We start from the raw sequence: 26,928 nt of genomic DNA, 5'->3' as shown, positions 1-26,928 counted from the left end.
GCTCGCTGACTTGGTTAACACATGTCATTCGTTCCCAATTGCGCAGATCGATACTCATGTTGTTGGTCACTGGATTGTCTGGTCCAGACTCGATTATTTACAGACCGCCGCCATATGGTTGGAATATTGATGAGTGCGGCGTAAAACTAAACTCAGTCACAAGAAATATGTCATGACAAACAGCCGAAGAGAGATCGAGCCACCAGGATGGTGCCCATGGGGTCGACAAACAAAGCCCTCGGATGCCACTGCATCACTGTTAGACTTATTCAGCACTACAGACAGACCGTGGTCACCGTAGACAGACCAGGAAGAGGACGTCCACGCATCACAACGGCAGCTGAAGATTTGTACCTCCGTCTTAAGGAAGGAGGGTAACGTTTCATTCGGCGTGTAGTATATGTTTCTTACATAAGAGCCAAGATGTTTGTTACAAATACATATTTTACTACAAACTAGGCGTGTAGAACTTCTTAAAAGACATTTAGAAGTTGGAAGGACATGAAATCGTGACACGTTTCATGGATAACCTATTTATTTATTTTATTTTTCTTTCACGACGTTTCAGAGTGATTTCATGCTAATTCATCATGCGTGTAGAATTTGGTGGCAAAATAATGCTCACACAAAACAAAGATCTAAACGTGCCTAATCCGTGGATATCTAAGTCCTCTTGTCCGTGCTCAGTCTACGTTTGAAGTCCAAGATGGATATTGAAATAACTTTTTTGGTACAAATATGCTTTGTTTGTTCATCTCTCCTGGATACACCTAAGTGCTTTTGGGTGTGTTTAGCATTCGTTAAAACTGTTGTCTGGTTGCCATGGAAACTAATGAGTGTATGTCGAAAGGAAGGCAAGCCCTTAATGGAAAGTTTAGGATTGTCGCAACGTTCTTGCAGTACAATCACGTGATAAACTCGTTATACACTGCATTATCAATACTGTAGCTGATGAACGACCGGATTTTGGCAAAATATAGGTGGCTTAAAACAATTAGTCCTACAGTTATGGACGGACTAGTTCCGATAGCTGGTTTTGATTCTTTAACTGAACCTGAGATTCATGGAAAATTGGCTCCCTTTACCCAATGGCAGTTGTCTCTAATTTGCAATGTTTGAAAGGGTTGAAAGTGTGTCGCATTCTTCTCAATATCATTCATTGCTGTTGTTTATATTTAACGTTGGTTTATAAACCACTGACCATATGATGTTATTTGTATGATGTTATAATGACTTTAATGAATTACAAGTCCGTATAGGTATGTTTAGTTCAGTTTAGTCCGTATAGTTTATCTTTTAGACAAGGTGATGTGTTGATAGTGAAGCATGACAGTTTAGTTTTACGCCGCTTTTAGCAACATTCCAGCAACATCACGGCGGGGGACACCAGATATGGACTTCACACACTGCAACAATGTGGGGAATCGAACTAGGATTTTCATCGTGACGAGCGGACGCTTTAACCACAAGACAACCCCAGTGCTGCCAGTATCAAAAGTGGCACAATAGCAACAACGTCACCTCTTCTACATATACTTCAGAATGAGTGAGGTTAGTTTTACGTCGCTTTTAGCGATATTCCAGAAATATCATGGCTCGGGACATCAGAAATGGGCTTCACACATTGTGCCCATTTAGGACATTGAACCCGTGTCTTCGGCATGACGAGTGAACACTTTAAGCACAGGCTGCCCCATGTGGTTAAGAATCGAAAGCACTGGACAGTCTCTGGTGACAAGCATGAGGTCAACCATTCGTGTACTCTCTGTGACCAATGTTGCTTAACGTTACCTAATTTCCGACCTGCGAGTTGGGAGACACAGTCCTGTGGTTCACCAGTGTCCCGGAGATAGAATGAGTATGTTTTTACGGCGTTGTTGGCAATATTCCAGTAATATCAAGACGTTGGACGCCAGAAATTGGCTTCACGCAACGGTGGGAATTGAACCAGGGAATGTGCCACGATGAGCAAACGCCTTAACTACCACCCCTTCAGTGTAACAACAAACGTCCACTTTGCAGAACCGTGCAGATTTAGTGAGTGAATGAGTTTAGCTACATCCCATCGGGAGATACAAGAAATAGGCTTCACACTTTGTACCCATGTGGGGACTCGAACCCGAATTGTACACAAAACGACCCCGCTGCCCCATATAAGACAAATCAGTAGGACTGAAACAACATTTTATTGTGTATTTACAATATGTGCACAATATTCACCTGTACAGTGAGTTCTAAAAAGAACGTCATTTAAAATACGGAGAGATGCCACGCTCAAGAAATGTCAAAATACAAAACTAGGCTCAATTCAAGGCCTATAACTGACCTTTAACCAACTAAATCCTTGAAACGTATGAAACGTTATCTCCCCTCCCCTGAGTTATCTCCCTTACACACGCGCCGTGGTTTTAGGACTTGTCTGAAAACATATACATATATGACACTAGATCTTTTTAACAGTGCGACCGTGTCAGGCTGTGCAAATTAGTGAATCACAGAAACCACGAGATCACAGACACATTCCGATGATGAGCTTACAAAGCACAACTTTTCACCACGTAGTGACCTACATGTCACACTGTGCAACTTATGATGGAATAAAAGGTGACAGGGAAATCTAATACGCAAACAAAATTCGTAAATGTTGAACTGATTTAAATTATGGCTTCTTTGGACATCTTTCTTCAGATGTCTGGGCTGACCATGTTTCAAAGGGGCTCAACTCTGCACAGCGAATTGAGTCTCCTTTGAATCACCTCTCCAAGGGACTTAATAGTGCACTGATAACTGCACAAACGGACAACCAGTCCAGGTAAAAGGAAATTACACACCATACACGAACAATGAACTGTTTTTCGATGATGTTTCTGATATGTGAACCAAAATTGACTTTTGTATTTTTAGTTTTTCTTTAGTTTGTTTGGCAGTGTTCACTGTTTACAGCCTAGTAATGTTGTACTCAAATACAGTCCTCACGCATATACTTTCTTTGCCCGGCAGTTGCCCAGTTGTTCAGCAGTGGCTGTGAGCTTGTCTTACAAAGAAATCTAACCTTTGGGGATCATTAAGATCATTTGTTAGTTTGAAAGGCAAGTAAGTATTTTCAAATATGAGTGAGTGAGCGAGTTAAGTATAGTTTAGTTAAAGCAGCTCGCAGCAATGTTCCAGCGACATCAGACGGAGACACCAGGCGTGGGCGTCACACAATGCGTCCGGGTCTTCGGCGTAACGAGCGAACACTTCTACCGGTACGCTACCACACCGTCCTCTAAAACACTACCCTGTATCTGAACAATATCAAGGTAAAAACGTCTTTTTGTTCTTCTCAATGGTCATGCAGTTGACCACTGGATTGTCTGGTCTAGACTCGATAATTTACTGACCGTCGCCATATAGCTGGAATATTGTTGAACTCAGTCCGAGTTGAAGTAAAGGTTTAGATGCTTTTCGATATTCCCCTTTGCATAAAAATGTGCATATCAAAGACATGTTCAGAAATTTGTATTCATTCTAATGCTGGGTCTGAAAGCTATATTTCTTGTTAGTCACCCTTACCAAAACCATAAAATCAGATATCGCGGCACCGGAACGCTATTGTCGTGGTTTCCGTTCTTTGAGGAGAGTTAATTGGATTTCTGTGATCCGGATCCAACTGATATCTTGGAGAATTAGGGAGCTTGGGTTTACATAGCACTGAAATAACCCTTACCATCTTCAAAAAAACCCTAAACACATGTGATGATGCGGAAGTGTTATATTACAATGTGCTTCCTTAAATATCACACGAAATGAGGATAATCTGAACATCTTGTGAATTCGATTTTCCGAGATCGAAGTGTTATTTTACAAAGTGCATTCACGAATTATAACATACAAAACCAGACTAATCAGGTCTCTAGTTTATTCGATAATCCGACCTCCTTAACGCGGACACAAAACTCTCTTCATGAACTATTCGCTGCTGTTCTGCGTAATAATTCCAAAGACATCCGTGTCAGTTTACGTGTTATTCTTGTTATTAGGAGTTCACTTACGAAGAGAAATCTTAAATTCGAATGAAAGAGGTTCAACAATACCTGAAATCTGATAAACCCGGACTCTGATTAATCGGGATACTTGTAATAACTGACCTCGCTGTATAACAGGAGAATGTATCTTCACCAGGGAAACATCTCATACGAAACATACACAGCGGAAGCTGTCTAAACCGACACTCATTGAGACTGAAGAAATAATACGGTTTAGACAAATTGCTGGATTGTAGAGCTGATGGTAAATGTACAAGCCATGGATGGAGTTGAGATTTAATGCCGGTGTTGACAACTTGCCGGATTGAACAGATACCGGTTTTGACAGCTTCCACTGAATCTACAAAAACCCTGCGTTGGTGTTTTCCCAACACCTCTACACAAAGCCGTAATTTGCTTCTGTGTCAGACAACGACGGTGATATAAGTTACGATATTTTTACGATATGCAAGTTATAGAAACCGTTAACATCATCATCTCGAGTTTCGTTGATGACCTTAATAATCTCCCTGCTACATACAATAAATAAAACAAATCTGTTCAGAAACGGGTGCTCGTTTCATTAGGGTAACTGCGGGTTCAGATTGTTTCTGGGATTGTTCAACGTGAAGCTAATTAAATTATACCGCTGCTGAAAAGGGATATTACACCTTGGCCACTTGCCGGAATTACATGAATAGTAACGAATAGTCACGAACAGCTTCGGCCTCGAAGTAATCTGAACGTACTGACAGTAGCTTTTGACCACAGGTTTGTTTGCTTGTAAACAAAAATAAAAAGGTAGTGATTTAACGGTGCGCTTTTAAAATAACAGGTGTAGATTTTGTTTTAATCCATGCTTTGGGTGATTGTGTATAAGAACGATTGGAATGTCATGAATGCGAAATGGCCGCAGTTCACATACATGGTATATGTCGGCTTATCCTGTCATATGAAAATACTCTACATCATAAAAATAGATGAAATGTACATGAAAACTTCAAGACTTGTAAGGACGAAGTTCTGAACTCGATCAAACAACAAAATTCTATTAGGGCTGATTTCTTATACACTGGCCTGTCTTAATGTCGGACTTGCTACGTGAACGTATGAATGGTGGAGTGAGTAAGGGTGTATTCCATCAGTATCAGGCATGAGATACCACAAATGGGCTTCAAACATAGTACCCACATGGTGAATCGAACCGGGGTCATCGCCGTGACGAGCATACCCTGAACCATTGAACCCCACCGCGCCCTAGGAAAAGATATGTTCCTGTAGCTGGATGTAAGTAAGTGACTGAATCATTATTACAAATGTATAAGTATAATAAGAAAGTATGTTTTAAGGATTGTACCTTTGCTATAAGTATTGTCACTTTCCCAAAGCGGGTTGAGTCCCTCATGGTTACCCATGATGAGACATGGGTCCGAAGCTGAATATACAGATTTTGAAGATGTGAATGTCGACTGTCAGATGGATGGATACACACGCTGCACTAGCAAAATACCATGTCATCATTGTACCCATGCTTGGAATCGAACCCGGGTCTTTAGCGTGACATGCGAACGCCTTACCAACTAGGCTAGCCCACCGCACCAGAGGATGGTGGAACTGGTTCAAAACGATAAATGAGACACAGATAAACAACGCAAATGAAATGATGACAGAACACATCTACGATTTCCCTCTTACAAAACACAATGTCCAAATCATGGTCGCGTTCATTCAATTAAAGGGGGCCTCCGCTCCATTCTCTGATGTTCCGGTCAAGAGACTCCAATAAGTGCCCTGTATGAAATTTAGACTTAATGGCTGGTTAATAAAAAGAGCCTGTGTGACTGGGTGAGTAGGTGAGTGGGTGAGTGAGTAGGAGAGTGAGTGAGTGGGTGGGTAAGTGAGTCGGTGAGTGAGTGAGTCGGTATGTGAGTGGGTGAGTGAGTGGTTTTAAGGCTGCGCTAAACAACTCTTCGGCCATGTCTAATCTCGTCCTTTCCGCCCATTTCAACTATATCATTGCATGTGACCTTAAATGGGAGTACCCGTGAAGATCCTGGCTAGAACTGATCTTCAGCAACCCATGGCATAAGAGGCGACTAACGTGATCAGGTGGTCAAACTCTTTGATTTGGTTGACACGTCATCTTATCACAAGTGCGTAGATCATGCTGTTGATCACTGGATCGTCTGGGCCTGACGCGATTATTTACAGACCTCAGCCATATAGCTGGTACATTGCTGAGTGTGGCGTTAAACTAGAAACCACAAACCAACACTAAAGCCGGAGGACACCCGTAGGAGATACAGAATCCAGAATTTCAAAGCATCATCCTGTGATCCCTGGTCTGCCCTAAATAATTATTGTGACAGGGTGAGTGAGTTAACTTCACTTCGAACATAAACTCAGTTATATCAGAAAAGTTATTCACAATACGAGTTGACATCCATAAATCTTGCTTTACTTAAGCATTCCACTTCTGAATGCCCTTCAAAGGTTCAATTCAGTTATATCAGAAATATTTTTGAGGATAGTCCGAACGAGTGAGTGAATAGGCTTTCCGTCGGTTTTAGCAATGTTCCACTAATATCACGGTAGGGGACACAAGAAATGGGCTTCACACATTATACCCATTTGGGGAATCGAACAGGGATCTTTGGCCTGACAAACGAACGCTATAACCACTAAGTTACCCCCACCGGCCCCAGGTGAAAGCCTGAAGTTATGCATATGTCAGATGTGTACCACGTTGGTGAGACCGACGATCACGCGTGTACGGTGCTGACAACCTACAAAGATAATCTGGGCGAAGCTGGATTGGAAGCCACCATTAAACCCAAAGGACACAGCTCTAAACAGCCAACTCGTGTCCTCGAAAAAGAAAACACGCGCCCACCTTTGATGGGGATGCAAACAAAAAAATGGTCTAGTGAAGTGTCGAGAAGGTTTGGATTTTTTGTCAAATCCGACAAATCCGTGTATTATTTCTCCAGCCAGACAGTTAATGTAATATTGTTTCAATCAACAAATATTCTCCGTTTGATCTACTTTAGTCAATTCTGCGTGGACTGTCAAACTGTCGGAGCGGAGTACCCCTTTAACGATGGTAATGGTGAAGACAACGAATCTGTGCAAGCCTATACTATCAACCCACCTCCTAAACATTGATTGATTAAGTGAGTTAACATCATATCAGTTGCAAATCTCGTTCTTCAAATCAGGCATCACGTGAATTATCCATGCGATATTTAAACAGAATTCATGAATTATTATTCAGTTGGTTATCACATCAAGGAACAGGCTCCGTCATTTTCTAACTGAAACATTGCTAACAAGTCCTGATCGTTTCTGAAATGTCCAAAAGCGTTGATAAGGTGTGATAGATTACTGGCTAACTGCTTTTGGACCAATCGATGAGGGGAAGGATGGCTAGCCTAGTGGTTAAAGCGTTCGCACGTCACGCCCAAGACCTGGGTTCGATTCCCCTTATGAGTACAATGTGAGAAGCCCATTTCTGGTGTCCGCCACCATGGTATTGCAAACACAGCTTTGCCAAGAATAACTCTCAGGAATGAGTGAGTGAGTTGACTTTCACGCCTTCCTTAGTAATATTCCAGCAATATCACGGCAGGCTACACCAGAAATGGGCTTCACACATGCTGTGCGTGGGGAATCGAAAACGTGCCTTCGGCGTGACGTGTAAACGTTTTCTCTACTAGGCTTTCACCTTCACCCTCTGAAGAACAGGACGTGAATCTAATCCGCAGAAAACAAAAACTACCCAAGCTTGTATCGAAAACGAATCAAAATAAGTGGACCTTTAAGTTATGGCTTTACTTTATATGTCGATACACATACATATACTGGGTAGTTTTTGTTTTTCATCTGTTAGGTGACGGAACTAACAATGATATGTGGTACGTCAGTGGACTTGATACAACGTCGTAAGATGCACGTGGCACTGCCTGGTATTTGCGAACTGGTATCAGCGTTAGGTCGTGGTTAGATTATAGGTTCCATGTAGCACTCGATCTATAATTTCTGAGTACTAACGACGATCTAGTGTCGAATATGAGCACTGTTCTTACTCGATCACATTTCACTCTTGTCACGAAACATCACATCTCGAAATAGTCAGTTGTTCTTAAAGACGCTCGATCAGTTTTCGGCGTTTTGTCATAACTTGAGCTTTGTATGATTAGGCTTGTAAAATGTGTCCGGATCAATGTTGGGGAAACAAATATGCTGAACAGATTCAGAAAAAGAGAAAAAAATCATTCCGAAATTTTTCAAATAACGAAAATTGGAGAAGAATTGAAAAAAAAACGAATCTGGAGAGGCCTTATTGGTGAAATATGATATTCGCTTCGTTACATTATCAGTGAGTGAGTTTGGTGTTACGCCTCCTTGTACTATATTCCAGCGGGAAATGGGCTTGACATCTCGTACCCATACGGGAAATCGAACCCGGTCCTCGGCGTGACGAGCGAACGCTTTAACCAGGGACCACCAGTCCCCTTGTGACATTATCATCTCTGTAGTTGTTTAGAGGTACTGGTAGTTCGCAGTTATTTTTTTCAAGTAAAATTCTTGACGATGTACAACCACATGTAGTTTCAAATTTTGACTTTTCTGTTTTAAGCATTGACTTACAACAACGACCTTCTCCTGCAGACCAGTTCGCAAATACGTCCTTGCTGATTTTAACTTTTATCCATTCACATCCTCCTTTCTCTGTTGATAAGTGCTTGACCGTAGAGCAAGGTGACAGGAAGTCACGTGACACGACGTAGAGGCACGTTAAGGTGAGCTCGACTGACGATGGATGATGATGCCGTCACGTTGGTTGATGAGCGCGGGGGTCTTGCTAACTCTTCTGTAACAAACTAACATGATTATAAAGGTGCCATTCTTAGTTACTTTTGCTTCCAGCAATTTAACATCACTTGGAACAATATCTGAGTCACGACAAGCGCTCCTATGGTTAGGCTTCCGGTGACATTTACTTCTTGGGCTATTGACCATCGCAGGTTGGGTTTTGACAAACTCCAGACCGGCGGATCGTTGGTTGTTTTGTGATATTTTCAGCAATATTCCAGCTAACTATTGAGAAGTGTTAGAAGGGGATGATGAATATGCGTACGCGTGTTGATGTTGATGCTGACTTGGAGAGGCATGGATAATACACTGAGAGAAAAACCTGAGGAACGCAGGAAAGCTCAATCGTGCCTTTCATATTGTCAGGATCCAACACGAGCTTTGAATATCACTGTTGGGATAAATATTAGAAGAAATAAAGGTGCATACACTTTAAGTGGCGTTCCCTTATTATTATGTATTTCCCTCGGTAAATATATGTGTATGTGTGTGCGTGCGTGCTTGCGTGCTTGCGTGTGTGTGTTTAATGTTTTAGTCAGACGTTTTAATAGAAGACATGAACGCTTACTTTATGAGACTTCATTTTTTTCGAAAATTGTGTTTCTTTTGCTGTCTGTATAGATATGATGTGTGGATGTGTGGATCTGAAAGTAGTTGGAAGAAACACCAACCTCCTTCTGGGCATCCTCAGCAGACTTCATAGCCTCGTACCTATCCTTAGCGTTCTTTAGGGGCATCACCATGACGTCATTAATAGCGTTGAACAACTGTAACATGAAATACAACAATGTAAACGAGTTCTGTTATGCCTGTAATCTTGACGCACTCTTGCGTGAGTGAGTGAGTTTAGTTTTACTTCACCTTCAGAAATATCCCAGCAATATCATGATGGGGGACACCACTAAGCTCAACCACTAAGCTACCCCATCGACCCCGCATATTTGGCATCTGTAGTTGCCAGATGTAAAAATGTGCATTGTGGGCGTCATTAATTAACATATAGAAGATGTATGCCATTGTTGACATTGTAATTTCAGAGTTGTTGGACGTAACTGGCTTGGTAGCTTTGGAGATAATGACAAAACCCTTTCAACATCAAGTTTCCACATCAATAACAAATGGCTGTTAAGGTAAAACTACAGCAGGGTCAATGTAGGGTAAAACAACTACCAACACTCTGCTGGGTGTGAGGCTGTTTATTTCCGCCTGGAGAATATAATTGGTAAGCGACACCCCTGTGGGTGGTACAAGGGCATTCACCAATCGGGCACAGCACCGGTATTATCAGGGTGGAACTTATCTTAATCTTACACCGCCTGTCTCAGTTGTCTTTAGGTGCACCAAGAGTCAGTGCGGAATGAGTGTAATTGTGCAGGGAATTAGTGAGACCAATCAACTGAGAGGCGTCATGACTTTGGAAATTAGTCGGTGTGGCCAAGCTCTAAAGCTTAACCCTTAACCTGCCTAATAATAATACACGGAGAGAAGGAGAATATTTAAGACAATAAGACTAAAATAATATATTTACACTAACATACGCCTGCCACAAACTTCCCCCCACTATGTAATGACGTACATGTCATTTCTTGCTAGTGATGAGTGTAAGCATGGCTTCTCTAATGCTGGCTGGCTGGTTCTCGAACATCCCGTCTTGTAGAACTGCAGACAGGAAGTTAGCTCTGATGAGCCAGTTCGGTGATGTCCTAGTCTGTGCTGTTGTCTGTGTCGATAGGGCAAACTCTCCACTTCTCAACCACTCCGGTGGCCGTCGTTCCCTGAGGGATCTCCGTGGTTGTGGTGTAGGTGCTGCCCTTGACTCAGCACCTTCTCTGTCAGGTGGAACATCCACGGATCTGGATGATCTTCTGTCGGTTGCTCATGTCCACCTCCTGAGTAGCGTCTCCTGTTCTTTGTACAGCAGTGTCTCCTGTGCTTTCCTCTGCATCGACTTGAACCATGTCCTGAACATTCTCAGCTGTTTCCTCTTCAGGTGGCCTGTCAGCTGGTGCAGTAGCTGACCCTCAACTGTCAGATGGGTGGATGGAGACAATCATTACTTCCTCCTCTCCTTCCTCTGAAAATGCGTCCTCGGAGATGCTGGCTGTGGTGTTGTCTAGTGCTTCCTCAATATCCCGTGACTTCTGTCTTCTTTTCTTTGGTGTTGGTGTGTAGTCCTGATAGGGCAGAAAACCTACTGGAAGCAAAGGTTCCTGTGCAGTGTCTTCATCCTGCCGTCTCCATTCTCCTTACCAACGGTGTATACTGGTATGGATGGATTAGACTGCTCAGAATCACATACACATCTTCCTCTCACCCGTCCACAAGCTTGTGCCGTCCGTCAAATGCTACGATCTTCACCGAGACTGTATCATCCTTCTCCAATACAGCTGCCCTGGCTCTCTGATCATAGTGAGTCTTTTGCCTCTTCTGTGACTTCTTGGCTATGGAGGAGGCGATGTCATCGGCTTTAGTGAGTCGTGCCTTAAGGTCCTTGGTACATGCAGCTGTGGTCCTCGACTTGCTTGGCTCCATGTCAAGTCCGAAGGCGATATCAACAGGCAAACGAGGATGACGACAATACATCAAAAAGAATGGAGCAACTCCAGTTGACTCATGCCTTGTACAGTTGTATGCATGTACTAATGGTCCAACGTGGGCTTTCCAGTTCTTCTTGCTGTCCGGTTGAAGGTCCCCAGCATATTACACAATGTCCTGTTGAAACGCTCACACATTCCATTTCCCATGGGGTGATAGGGAGTTGTTCTAGACTGCTTGACCTGTAACAAGGAACACAACTCTTGCATTAACTTGCTCGTGAAATTAGCTCCTTGGTCCGAATGAATGCGTTGAGGAATCCCGTAATGGATCACAAAATTGTTGAAAAACACTTCTGCTGTTGTGTTTGCCGTCATGTTCCTGGTAATGTGTGCCTTGGAATAGCGCGTGAAGTGATCCGTGACTACAAGCACATGTTCGTGTCCTCCTTCAGATGATTCAAGAGTGAGGAAGTCCATACAGACAAGTTCTAGTGGCTGTGATGTCTGGATGCTGACAAGTGGTGCTCTTCCTCCTGTTGGCGTTTTCCTCCTAAGACACTGAACACAATGCTGAACACGTTCTTCAACATCTTTAGTCATCCCGGGCCAGTAAAACCTTTCCTTGATGAGCGATAGGGTCCTGTCTCTCCCTGGGTTGCCGATGTTATCGTGTAGACTCCTGAGTGCGGGTAGACGGCATCTTGCCGGAAGAACAAGTTGCTCCTGCTCCTGTCTTGACTACACGATAAAGGACTCCTCGTTTCAACTCGAGCTGATGGAAGTACTTGAGCAGTTTGCTCACATTTGGATGTCCAATGAACTTGGTCCTGTCTGGCTTGATTCTATTCTTTATATGGTCAATGATGATTCCGAGTTCTTGATCCTTTGCCTGGGTTCATCTCCAGTCACTGATCACTGATGTCTTCCTCTCCCGTGACTTCTGATGCAGACATACTGAGACTCTCAAATAAGCTTGGAACTTGGACAGCGTCACAGATAGCGTTAATAGATTCCAGGTCGACCTCATCCAATTCTTCCTTCTTTGGCAGCCTTGACAAGATGTCTGTGTTTGTGTTAGCCTTGCCAGATCTGTAGTGGATGGTAAAGGTATAATCCGATAAGGAGGCTAACCAGCGGTGTGCTGTGGCGTCCAACTTGGCTGTGGTAAGTACATATGTCAACGGATTATTGTCTGTCATCACTGTGAAGCTGTAGCCATAGAGGTCGTCATGGAACTTCTCCGTTATCGCCCATTTTAAACACAGAAACTCCAGCTTGTGAGCAGAATAGTTCCGTTCTGATGGTCGCAATCCTCTACTAGCATTTGCCATGACGCGTGGATGTCCATCTTGATGCTGATACAGAAATGCTCGTAATCCGTGTCCACTTGCATCCGTATTCAACTCAAAGGGTCTGGAGTGATCAGCATATCCAAGAATGGGAGGGCTAGTAAATCGTGCCTTGAGTTCCTGGATTTCATGTCATGGCCGTGTATTTGTTTCAGTACAATTTTGTTTGAAACAATCGGGTCCAGTGATGCCATATGTGGTGGTCGAGTGGATAGGGCGTTTCTGGAAGGTCGGTAGTTTGATCCCTGGTTACAGCGTGACGTTTAAGGGTGGGAATTGTTGTAATTGTTATGGGAGGAGACTGGTGGTCTCGGAAAACCGCGTCTGAGTGGTCAACCGTGTTGAACAGTAGCATGGTATTTTAGTGGGCTCTAACTACTGTAAAACTGACATTAGCAGGACCTAATCAGACCACAGCTACACACATGCACGCACGCACGCACGCACGCACAAACACACGCACATACAGATCATTTACAGATGGTACTTGTCATTCTGCGGAGAGGGGACAATATACTCTTTTAAAGACGTATCTTATTTTTTTAAGCTACGACTGAATAATTTGGAGAAATAGCAGAGTGGATCAATGTTGATATGATGATAATGAATGATTTGAGAGTGCATCACCACTTGCACTTCCTTATGACCATAGTTGTTTGTAGAGTAATCGCTTTTGAAAGATGATTGGTTTACGACGTAAAATTTGCATGTGTACGATTTTCATTTTCAAACTAACAAAACAAAATGAAAGCTAGAAACAAACATTAACAACTGTGTGATGCAATATGATTGTCAACATTCATGGCCTACAACGAGTTATCGACCTTCTTGAAAAAAGTCAAAATCAAGAATGACACGTGTATGGGACTACTGAATTGTGCATCCAATCGGGTGTTTAGGGGTGCGATAAACAGAAATAGTGGTGCTTTCATAGGCTGTCTGTCTCTGAAACGTATGTCAAGACTTATCCTCTCTATCCCGACTGAGTGTTCAGGTCCCCCTACCCTGTTTCGAAGAGTATACAAACACTCAGAGTCAGGAAACTGTGTCTATATGACATCTAGCTATATCGAACATCTGTGAAACTGGCATTTATCAGACCAGGTCAGGTCACAAGTGCCTACGCATCCACGCACGCACATCCACACTCACATCCACGCACGCACATCCACGCACACACATCCACACGCACATCCACGCACGCACATCCACACGCACACGATGTGTGAAATATTACCTTGGAAACCGTTTCAAACATTGGAATCAGGACGAACTTAATGAAGCCAATCTGGGCAGTTGGCTTGGTAACTTTGTCCCGGTCCATAAAAGGCGCGACCGGAAGTCCCTCCATCTTCTCTCGGTCGGACTGAAGGACATCAAGGACACATGCATAATAAATGGTGAATCATACAGGGATTAACACACGTGCGTAACTATATTCAGTTCACTTGTCACAAAGTAGGTTCACCCACGTTTCCTTTGCTAAGATTGCAGTGATGAATATATTGAAGTTAACGGAAAAGCTTACCGGAATTGGACATTCGAGTCAATGGCATTCTTGATTATCTCAAAATTACGCACCCTGAAGGAAAATTATTTTGCCATTTATCACAAAATCTCAAATAAGCGTTTCTAAAATGATTGTGTGTGGCCCTTCAAGAGTACGATGGTCGTAAACTTCCTCCTTAGTAGCTCGAATTTTAGGCCGAAATGTATCAGTATTCCACTTATTAGTGTGTAGTTTCTAATGACTTCGATTATGTATACTTTTAAGTATGTTTTCGTTATTTGAAGTTCCTTTTACAAAAACAAATCGGAACACCGACGTTTTTCTAGTTGAGGTGTAGAACCCAGAAACTGTGTGAGGTGGGAACACATTTTTCACAAGGCTACTTTGTTTCTAAAATGTGTTGTCTGACATTAGTATACGAAATAGTTTCCAGTTTTTTCAAGCCAGTCAGGCTTGCTATGCCTGGAAGCTACTACCCACAAAATTATTCACGAGCCCGAATGTGGAATGTGGAAGCTAATCAAAAGATTATACACCGAGGAAAGCAGACTAATAATATGATTGGTATTTGTGTCAGGCCATAATCTTGCACGATTTAAAAGTGTACTATAACTAAACAAGTCGGAGAGAGTGACATTTACAAAATGATTGACCCCATGGAGATTCTCAAGCTATTCGAGACAGTGACTGTGGAGATTTACTGGCATGACTGGATTTTTACTAGCCACGGGCTAACCAGGCAGTGGTCATTTCGCAAATTGTCTGACATAAATTATCTCAATGTAAACCTGGACTCCTTGCAATGTCATTTCGCTACACAGAAACAGAGCAATCAACATTAAGATGAACGCAATGTTGCACCACTGCACACAACAGAATCAATCTCACATATGTTATTTCGCACGCAAACAAGCGACTTGGTGAATGTAAATATTTGCACTATTTAACGCTCACACATTAAGAGAATTCAACACTGTCATTGATGGCCTTGACAATATAAATGAATACATCGACATGAAACTTTGATTACAGTTTCTGGAAAATTAACTGTTTTTCTTCTTAATCCTTCAGAAAATTAAATCGACATATAAATGTCACTCCCGATACAATGGTCTTCTATGTATTTACAATTAAATGCAGATAGTACACATGCACACGCACTTTTGGCTTACGGTTACGATTAACTATTTATACCTCAAGTTCCTCTAAGAAACAAAGACATGTCTAACCCATGTTAATGCAATCTGGATAAAACATATTAACCTGAGGCATTTAATGCAGATAAATATACTTTCCCTTGTCCGTCCATTAATAAGAATACTTTCTCTTGCCCGTCTGTCTATATGACCACTTTCCCTTATCTGATAGTTTATATGACTGCTTTCCCCTGCCCCTCTGTTTATATGACTACTGTCCTTGCCCGTCTGTTTATATGACTACTGTCATTGCCCGTCGGTTTGTATGACTACGCTCATTGTCCGTCGGTTTGTATGGCTACTCTCATTGTCCGCCGGTTTATATGACCACTCTCATTGCCCGTCTGTTTATATGACTACTCTCATTGCCCGCCGGTTTATATGACTACTCTCACTGCCCGCCGGTTTGTATGACTACTCTCATTGTCCGTCGGTTTGTATGACTGCTCTCATTGTTCGTCGGTTTATATGACCACTCTCATTGCCCGCCGGTTTATATGACTACTCTCATTGCCCGTCGGTTTGTATGACTACTCTCATTGTCCGTCGGTTTATATGACTACTCTCATTGTCCGTCGGTTTGTATGACTACTCTCATTGTCCGTCGGTTTATATGACCACTCTCATTGCCCGCCGGTTTATATGACTACTCTCATTGCCCGTCGGTTTATATGACTACTCTCATTGCCCGTCGGTTTATATGACTACTCTCATTGCCCGTCGGTTTATATGACCACTCTCATTGCCCGCCGGTTTATATGACCACTCTCATTGCCCGCCGGTTTATATGACTACTCTCATTGCCCGTCGGTTTGTACGATTACTTTCATTGCCCGTCGGTTTATATGACTACTCTCATTGCCCGTCGGTTTGTATGACTACTCTCATTGTCCGTCGGTTTGTATGACTACTCTCATTGTCCGTCGGTTTACATGACTACTCTCATTGTCCGTCGGTTTATATGACTACTCTCATTGCCCGTCGGTTTGTATGACTACTTTCATTGTCCGTCGGTTTGTATGACTACTCTCATTGTCCGTCGGTTTGTATGACTACTCTCATTGTCCGTCGGTTTGTATGACTACTCTCATTGCCCGTCGGTTTATATGACTACTCTCATTGCCCGCCGGTTTGTATGACTACTCTCATTGCCCGCCGGTTTGTATGAATACTTTGCCTTGTCTGATGATTTGTTTGATTGGCATTATTAGAAGCTGGTAAGTGATAAGAGGGTAAGATTCTTTATGGATAACAACTTCTTTATTACATATAATGCAACGTTTCGGTAGGGATCCTTATACCGTACTCTTGCTTGACAACGGTATAAGGATCCATACCGAAACGTTGCATTATATGTAATAAAGAAGTTGTTATCCATAAAGAATCTTACCCCCTTGTCTGATGGTTTATATGACTAATTTCCCTTTCTTGGTGGTTTGTGGCCTTATCAGTGGAGACTGTTAGAACAACCTGAATGAGGATGAGCATTAATTAGGTCAATCTGGTCACCACGTCCAAGTCACAAGGGTGGGTCACAGTCCGACTCAGTCAATAATTAATCAACCACTTAATGAATCCTTCAGCCCACACTGAGTACGTGTATTGGGACCGTTACCACCAGCTGCGACCTTAACGACAACGACGTTGTTGAATTAAGGCCTATATCACTTCCATCATTAATCCTGCGGATTAAAGTCTGTTTCGATTCAGGTCTTCGGCGACAGTTTTTCACTTTAGAAAATCTTTCGTCAGCCTTTCTTTGTTACGGGGCATCTGATACGATTTGAGTCTAACAACGAAACTTCTTGTAGCTCACATATACGATTTGTTTTATCTCTACTTCCTTTCTTTCTGGGAGGTCAACTGGGTGCTGTTCTGAGTCATGAGTTTCGCTTGTCATGCTATCGCGCGAATATTGCAAACGCGGCGTAAAGCTAAACTCATTCACTCCACCTGCCTTACAAAATACACAGCATCATGCAATGTATTCCTGCGCGATAGCGGATGCATAACTGCATCCACTGCCGGAATGCAATGCAGTCGTGTATTAGTGCTAAGGAAAGACGGATTCTATCTATAATCGGTAGCATTTATCCGATAAAAGGACTAGGTCGTGTCATTCAGGTGGCCATGTTTGTGACGAGGAGCACCCAGATGCTGAAGCATTGATTAAACAAGCGAAATATTCAAAGTATTTCACTGTCACCTTAGGCGCTCTTTGGTCTCGTTCTTGGAGTAAGACTTTAGTCTATCTGATATATTTAGGCTATAATCTTTACTTACTTACAAGCAGCAGAATTTCTGCAGTTGTCAATAAAAACGTGAAAAAATGGAAATAATGTAACATTAATATACGTTTGAAGAAAATCATTAAATACACCGAATTTCAGCTGGATGTCTGTACTGTATTATTGTCTGCTCTGTTTAACATCACTTGATTGTCTTCTGGTTTAATATCACTTAACCGTCTGCGTTGCTTAACATCACATGATTGTCGTTTTGCTTAACACACCCTTTTCCACCTGATCTGTTTGAAATCACCTGAATGTCTGCTCTGTTTAATATCATCCGAATATCTGTTCTGTTTCATAATGTCTGAATGTCTGCTAAGTTTAAGATCGCCTGAATCTCTGCTCTGTTTAAGATCACCCGAATGACTTCATTGTTTCCTCTGTTAAAGATGATTCGTTAGCCTATTTCTTCAAGATCACTCGATTCTGTGAGTTGTTGTACTATCGAGAAAGGCAACAAACAAATACATTCGATTTAACTGAAATTGCTACATGTAGGGCAGGGCATGCTTCCCCTAACCAGGAATACCTGGTGTCATCACTGATTTGCATTTTATACATTTCTGCTTTTAAACCCTAATGGGGAAATTCGATTCATACTCGGGAAAAGTTCTCCCGTCAGCAACGTTATTCAGTGGACAGCAACTTGATATGAGTATCAACCTACAGAGTAGAGCCTGAAATAATCGAAACACAACAGCGAACACTGTCAGAAGAACATGTCATCATTAAGTAATTAATGTGGAATACCTGGAGCGGAAATGATTTAATGATTTTTATATCGTGATTATAAGATCAAAGGAAATTTAATGTACTTGAACATAATGTTTGCAATAACAGTCTGCAAGCATTCGTTTTTAGAGACATATTCACCATGAACAAGTCTATTGATCATCAATAACATCATAATAATCATCATCATCATCATCATCACCATTATCATCATCAACAACAACAACACTATAAATCATGACTATCCACACTGCTCTCATCATCATATAATCAGCAGCAGCATCCTATATTGCCTACCTGGTTGAAATACTCTTCCAGAAGGCAGTCGACCCAGGGTTCCGACACCTCCATAGGCCGCACCTCATTTGATATATCACAGCACTTGATGAGCACCATCTTCAGCTATAATAAAAACAAGGAACAGCTTCAATGAATGAGGATCAGTGTGTGAGGATCTGTGTCATCTTTTGCCAGATTATTTCAGACCGTGAGACTGTCTCAAACAGACTATGTCAGACAGTTTTAGGCTGAGTGAGTAGCCAGTCTTTGTCAGACTGTAAGGCTTGGTCAATAGCCAGTCTATTTCAGGTAGTGTCAGGCTGGGTCAGTAGCCAGTCTATGTCAGATAGTATCAGGCTGAGTCAGTAACTGATCCATATCAGACAGTATCAGGCTGGATCAGTAACCAAGCTTTGGCAATCTAAGACGATGTCAGGCTGTGTCAGTAGTTATCTATGCCAGACAGTGTCAGATTGTGTCAGTAGTTATTTTATCTATGTCAAGCAGTGTTAGGCTGGGTCAGTAGCCAGTTAATCTATGTCGGACAGTGTCAGGTAGTGTCAAGCACTGTGAGACAGTGTTAGGTAGTAATATGTTGTGTCAAGCAGCATCTGACAGTATAATCTGTGTCAGGCAGTGTTAGGTAGTATCAGGCAATACCTCGCAGGTTCCGACTGTGCCAGTTTGAGTCAGCAACTAGTGTCACAGGTTATCAGGTGACCATAACTTAAGACGACCACAACACAACAGACAAAATGTCAGCATTATCACGGGAGAGAACATAACACCCTTCAACGTGACAATCGACTAGGCTGCCCCAGTGATCAACAGCATGAATATCAATCTACACGACTGGGATACGGTGGCATGTGTCAGCCAATTCAACGACCACCCAATCATGTTAGTCGACACTAACGTCAAGCATGGCTTGACAAATTCTAAAGACAAATTTTAATCCGGATCTTGACAGATATTATCTTTTAGGAACATCTGATTGTGTTGATTGGAAACACATGCTAACAAGACGCCAATAACAAGAGGAATTACAGCCCGTGACGTTGGGTCGATTTAATTTGGCCTGTCGATAATTACATAGAGTGTTGCTATGGTAACAAGACAAACAGTCCTGCTTCCTTGTAAACAATACTTAACTCCAGGAACAATGGTTTGGATGCAGTACCAGAGTATAATGGCTTTTCAATACTCTTAGTGTTCGATATGGCCTCACGATGGCTTGATTAACGTCCGCTTGTACTGTTGTGTTTGTAGTGGGGAGGGAAACTGACGGACAGCAGAGGAAAACCGGTGGACACAAAGGTAAAGCTATTAGAAATGAAAAGCTGACATACCTATAAGACAGCTGATGGGCACAAAGGGAAAGCTGTTAGAAATGAAAAGCTGACATACCTATAAGACAGCTGATGGGCACAAAGGGAAAGCTGTTAGAAATGAAAAGCTGACATACGTCAAAGACAGCTGATGGGCACAAAGGGAAAGCTGTTTGAAATGAAAAGCTGACATACCTATAAGACAGCTGATGGGCACAAAGGGAAAGCTGTTAGAAATGAAAAGCTGACATACCTATAAGACAGCTGATGGGCACAAAGGGAAAGCTGTTTGAAATGAAAAGCTGACATACCTATAAGACAGCTGATGGGCACAAAGGGAAAGCTGTTAGAAATGAAAAGCTGACATACCTATAAGACAGCTGATGGGCACAAAGGGAAAGCTGTTTGAAATGAAAAGCTGACATACCTATAAGACAGCTGATGGGCACAAAGGGAAAGCTGTTAGAAATGAAAAACTGACATACGTCAAAGACAGCTGATGGGCACAAAGGGAAAGCTGTTAGAAATCAAAAGCTGACATACGTCAAAGACAGCTGATGGGCACAAAAGAAAAGTTGATGGACACAAATGGAAAGCTGATGAGCACACAGGAAAGCTGTTAGAAATGGAAAACCAAGAGACATAAAAGGAAACTAATGGGCACAAATGGAAATCTGATGACAGAAAGGGAAAGCTGATGGGCAGAAAGGGAAAGCTGATGGGCAGAAAGGGAAAGCTAATGGGCAGAAAAGTAAACCTGATGACAGGAAGGTTTAGCTGATGAACAAAAGGAAAAGGAGACGCAACACTGAAACTCAGTGTGTTTTTTTTGGTTCTCCCCCTTCCTCCACCCCCCACCCCCAGTAAAATCGATGGCAGTCCCCCAAACCTGGGACGAGCAGTGACAATGTCAGCACGCCAAAGTTGTCGTTTTAATAAAATAGATAGATCCTGTCAAAATAATGTAACAGAACAGTACACGTTCCCTGGGGTCGTGCCAGTATTCTATGACTGTAATATGGGATCACAGCGCATCCGGAATGAGTTAGGGCACCAATCATTATCTTAACGAACATCCCGTTTATCCACTTCAGTAAATCTAGATTGCTATAATTATCATGTAATACTCAGATAAAATACATTCCTTATCTGACGTTATTATCGGAGGATCCACATTCGATATTTTGAAAAATATAGTTCTATGAGTCATGAAAATGTTGCCATTGATCAAGAAATTAAATATTTCACTCGGTGCAATGCTAAAACAAGGTCAAGGCGTTGCGCCTAAATCTGTGTTACAATGACGGTCTTGTGGATGGGTGTCTGACTGTCAGTGGGAATCTAAATCGAGTGAGTGAGTGAGTTTAGTTTTACGCCGATTTTAGGACTATTCCAGTAATATCACGGCAGGGGACACCAGAAATGGGCTTCACACATATTACCTATATGCCAAATCGAACGCCAGTGACATTCGTGAAACAAAGCCAGGGTGAAATTTCATGATGGTCAGTTTCCAAACTACTTCACGTATTCTAATCAATATGATTTGCAGCTTGATCTAGTTTGATCATCATATTTTCGATTTTTCATATTTTGAGGTACAGAGTAAGCGAAGGAATTTTACGTGACCCTGCTTGCAGCAGTAATCCAGGAATTTATCACACGTCAGCTTGATGCAGGAGAAGTGAGTGAGTGAGTGAGTGAGTACGGTTTTACGCCACTTTTAGCAATATTCCAGCAAAAATATTCCGAGGGATACTAGAAATAGGCTTCACAAATTGTACCCATGTGGGGAATCGAACATGGGTATTCGGCGTGACAAGCGAACGATTTAACCACTGGACTACCCCAACCGCGCTCTGACTGCAAAGGCCAAACACTTTCCAAACTTTGTCATGCATTTGTCAACCTGTGTGAGAATACCAAACCTGACTTGGTCTTTGGCGTGAGGAGCGAACGCTGTAACCACTAGACTACCCTGGCATCCAAACCCTGATGTGAAGCAATATGAGGACGAGTATGGTGTGACAAATGCCGAAACATTATAAACCCCGATTCGCACCAAGAATACAAATGACACAGCTCCGTACTAACTGCGGCGCTTCGGACCACTTGGCCAGTCATTTCCCTTGAAATTGGTAAAAATACAATTACTATTTTTTATTGCGTACGTATAAATGAGGAAAACATAACGCCAGTCCCTCTCACTAAAATGGCCGGTTTCGCTGCCTCAGTGCAGCCGGACAGGTAATACCAAAGAATGAACGAACGAGAGACAATGGTTCTCGCAGAGAACAGCTGCACTAACAAGGTGAACACAGAAGCTCTGTCATATCAGCTCTGAAGTGGATATGTAATTTCAAAGGAACATTTGATAGACCATGTTTATCCAGCACTCAAAGGCTAAGCGACGGACAGTTCAATACTCCTACTGACATCCCCAATTTTCTGAATAATGACATCAAATGACAGCTAATTATTAACGAGGATGTAACCTCCCTTATAAATCACAATAATGCTGAAATGTTGCTAAGCAACGCGTATTTCATATTTTGTCAATATTCATTCATCAATATTCAAACATGAGACTGTAATGTTGAGCTTGTTACTGAGTCACAGACTAATCAACATTGTACTTGTTGTACTGTACCGCAGTGACACATTTAGTGTTGCTAAACCGACGCCAAAGAACCGACGTTATTTTCCAAACAAAAACCGAAAATATTTCGAAAAGTGTGTTTATTGAATCTTACCAGTCACAAGGATTGCGTATTGCACACATTTGAGACTAAGTGTGTACTTACTTTTGTTCGCCAGTTTTGTTTCTTTTTTCAAACATATGTAACCTGAAGCTATGCTGCACGGGCCTACTGTACGAACTTCATTGTCACATGCCACTACATAGATTCCGTAATCGTAGAAACGTCGTTGCGGATTGACGTTTCGGCATCAAACGTTGACAGTGCGTCAACACTCCGTAAAGATCCAGGTTAGAATTGGTCTTCAGCTTTGGTTGACACATGTCACTGTATCGCAGTTGCGTAGATCGATGCTCATGCACTTGATCACTGGATTGTCTGATCTATATTCGATTATGTACACACCGACGCCATATAGCTGGAATGTTGTTGAATGCCGTTAAGTGTTTCTGAGTGCAGTAAACAAACAACAAACAATGTGGCGAAATATTGGGGTCAGCACTGATACCCCAGTGGGCTCCTTTCACAAAGCAACCTTTGTCAAGGTTAACCTTAATTTGACACTGCACTAACACAACCTAAAGTCTAAGGCAACCTTAGTACAGTGTTAAAGAATGGGAGTTAAGGTTAACCTTAGTTAAGGTTGCTTTGTGAAAGGGGCCCATGTAAACAGTTGCAAAATTGAACGTGTAATTACAAACTTACATCGACCAGCAAGTCTCTTGCTTTGACATGCGTTAAGTGAATGATCTCATTTTAATCCCCTGTATTTTCGTGTCTTTGTCCTTCTGATGTTTAAGCTGCTGTAGAATAAACTTTCGTTCACATTATGTTAAAACGTCTCTGTCGTTAAATGTTGACATTTGAACTTTATACGTTTTTGTTTTTCTTCAATCGTCTTTCAAAGTCTTCGCCAACATTCAGCATATATCAGGCCTGGTATTTTCTAAAAACACCAAATGCCATTAAACAGAAACAAACAAAATCTGAAAACAGTTAAATGAAATGGGTCAGCTTGGAACATTAACACAGCTGGCGTCTGACGTAGGCAAACCCCAAAGGGTTTAAAAATAATTTGTTATCGTTTAAAAAAGTTTTCCCATCGACAGCTGCCGTAGCGGTAAACAAGCAGATAGTCAAGCAAAGGAGCTCAAGCCTCCCCAACAAATTAATCCCTGGAGGTCCATTTCAATTTAACCTCATATAAAACAAGCTTAAATAGAAGTTTCTACAACTGTAGTACACGACACAAAATATTCACAACTACAGATCCGAGAGAATAAAGCACAATCTAATGACATAGTCCTCAATCTACAACAAGACGTTGTCACAAGTGATGCATTTCGGCGTAGTCTGGACTCAGGCGCTCTTCCACAGCAGATCACGGAGAAGGTTTATGAGGGAAAGAATCATTCTAGATTATAGCTAGTGAGATTTACAAGACATGTGACAGTCATAAACCAGTTTTATGTCAGCTGCAGAAACTTCCGTAATTACAGAGATGCGGTGTATGAACACATTATGTAACACAGTTGTGGAGATGTTTGTTCTTCGCAAGCTGGTGATATCGAACGTGATGTTGTGTAATTTTGAAATCCACGTGATACTGATAGAACGCTCTGGTGCACTGTAAATTTTAAAATATAATGTCGTGTAAAAGAAACTATGCACTGATGTTTGATGGCTAGAAGAACAAATAAAACATGGTAATCAATATATCGATGATTTGATATATTTTACTAAACTTCTCGGGGAGTGTTTATGTTCATGTTCGTTCATGACGTATACATTTACGAATACAATATGTTTAAATAATATCCTACATGATTTGTAACTTAGATACACCGTGTTTCAACGACCGCCTTCAACGTATTTTCGATGACATTACTAATCATTTGAAAAACATCCAGTTTCCAAATACAAGCTTTTTTGGCACGTTTCGAATATCTGCCGATGGTGTTTCAACGATAACGGCTCGGATATCAGCTATAGAGAGAGTAAGTATGCATAAAGGCCATGAACAACAATTCATTTATACCACGGTATGCCATTATATCCTGGAAGGAATGTCCTGTGTGATGAACCATGGATAGACACTAGAACAGGACACTAGAAAAACTAAGGTAGGGACATTTAATGCGGATGCATTGGAGGGTGAAGTCCGGTCAATAACATAAATAATTCATGCATTAATTAAAAGGGTAAACTCACTGATAATCGATGTTACACCTTCCATTAAACCCATTTTCCGACGCTGGTTCTCAAATAACTAAATGGTCATAAGCATTGTCGCAAGAAGACCACCCCATTACTTCTCAGGGATGTATTGGTATTTCTGAACGTTAACCTTCAAAGCACATCAGCCGTTAAACGAGATAGATGGTAGGTACTTATGTGTGAACGGTTAGAGTAGTGTGAGGGATCCTGATAATGGATGCTGGCGATTTAGTGGCTATTGTTCTGGATACACAGATATACTGTACCTGAGTTTTATATGCCAGTTAAGTTGTAGCTTTAACACGAGCAGTCATTAGCATCCGTTACAGGTGTTAGTGCTGCTCCATGAAGTATCTTTGATCATCATTATCATAGACACTGTTACGTAGTACCATGCGTCGTAGTCGGCTTCACCATCGTCTGTCATCATCATCGTTATCAACCATCGTCATTACCACCATCGTACCCACTGTCAGTCATCATCGTCGCTGTTGTCGTTGATCATCATCGTCAAAACCATTGTATTCTTCAGTTATCTTCATCGTTATCAACCATCGTCATTACCACCATCGTACCCACTGTCAGTCATCATCGTCGCTGTTGTCGTTGATCATCATCGTCAAAACCATTGTATTCTTCAGTTATCTTCATCGTTATCAACCATCGTCATTACCACCATCGTACCCACTGTCAGTCATCATCGTCGCTGTTGTCGTTGATCATCATCGTCAAAACCATTGTATTCTTCAGTTATCTTCATCGTTATCAACCATCGTCATTACCACCATCGTACCCACTGTCAGTCATCATCGTCGCTGTTGTCGTTGATCATCATCGTCAAAACCATTGTATTCTTCAGTTATCTTCATCGTTATCAACCATCGTCATTACCACCATTATATCCACTGTCAATCATCATCGTCGTTGTTGTCGTTGATCATCATTGTATTCTTCAGTTATCTTCATCGTCATAATCATCAATCATCGTCATTACTACCATCATATCCACTGTCAACAATCATCGTCGCTGTTGTCGTTGATCATCATCGTCAAGACCATCGTCATCGTCAAGCATCTTAATCGTCATCAACCATCGCCATTACCACCATCATATCCTATGTCAACCATCGTCAATCATCGTCGTTGTCGTCGTCGATCATCGTCGCTAACACCATCTTCGTCAGTCGTCATCGCTGTTCTAATTATCACCACCATTATCATAAACATGACCACCCTCGTCTGTATCTCCATCACATCCGACACAATCATCAACACCATTATCACGTTTCCTAGTGTTTCAGGTTCCAGCGTTTGGCGTACAGAGTCATTTCCCTTCGGCTGATCAGGATCCACTAATTGTTGATTCGAATGACGCCTTCGTAAGTCTGACGTCACAGAGTGTGATTTACGAAAGCAGACTAGAGCCACTTTCGTACTTCGTTAAAATATTGTGGCTTTCTCGTTATTTCGAATATTCTAAAAGCGACATTGAAATGTCTAATTTCTTCACGATATTTCAGTTATTGTTATTTCCCCTATTTATTTTTTTAGTTACGAGGCAGGTTCCACTCATTCCGAAAATGTCTGAAAACACATGGAAAATCATCAATCATCGTCATTACTACCATCATTTCCACTGTCAACCATCATCGTCGCTGTTGTCGTTGATCATCATCGTCAAGACCATCGTCATCGTCAAGCATCTTCATCGTCATCAACCATCGCCATTACCACCATCATGTCCTATGTCAACCATCGTCAATCATCGTCGTTGTCGTCGTCGATCATCGTCGCTAACACCATCTTCGTCAGTCGTCATCGCTGTTCTAATTATCACCACCATTATCATAAACATGACCACCCTCGTCTGTATCTCCATCACATCCGACACAATCATCAACACCATTA

At 41.9% G+C, this 26,928-nt stretch overlaps 1 protein-coding gene across 6 annotated transcripts in view; it reads right to left on the bottom strand.

The window, feature by feature from the left end:
- Nucleotides 1-2,167: 2,167 nt before the first annotated feature.
- The window catches only part of LOC137287767 (high affinity cGMP-specific 3',5'-cyclic phosphodiesterase 9A-like), a 96,901-nt gene continuing 72,140 nt past the window's right edge, over nt 2,168-26,928 (bottom strand). For all 6 annotated transcript variants that reach the window (XM_067820170.1, XM_067820166.1, XM_067820157.1 and 3 more), the window contains exons 14-17: nt 18,795-18,899; nt 14,006-14,134; nt 9,554-9,649; nt 2,168-8,880 (exon numbers count right to left, since the gene is read on the bottom strand). In XM_067820170.1, coding sequence (XP_067676271.1) covers nt 8,872-8,880; nt 9,554-9,649; nt 14,006-14,134; nt 18,795-18,899 — 339 coding nt within the window. In that variant the 3' untranslated portion in view covers nt 2,168-8,871. The remainder of the gene's footprint in view (nt 8,881-9,553; nt 9,650-14,005; nt 14,135-18,794; nt 18,900-26,928) is intronic.

Source organism: Haliotis asinina, chromosome 1 (assembly GCF_037392515.1).
Source record: "Haliotis asinina isolate JCU_RB_2024 chromosome 1, JCU_Hal_asi_v2, whole genome shotgun sequence".
Taxonomy (NCBI): domain Eukaryota; kingdom Metazoa; phylum Mollusca; class Gastropoda; order Lepetellida; family Haliotidae; genus Haliotis; species Haliotis asinina.
The sequence above is the reverse complement of the archived record's forward strand: the minus strand, read 5'-3'. Positions and strand labels throughout refer to the sequence as shown.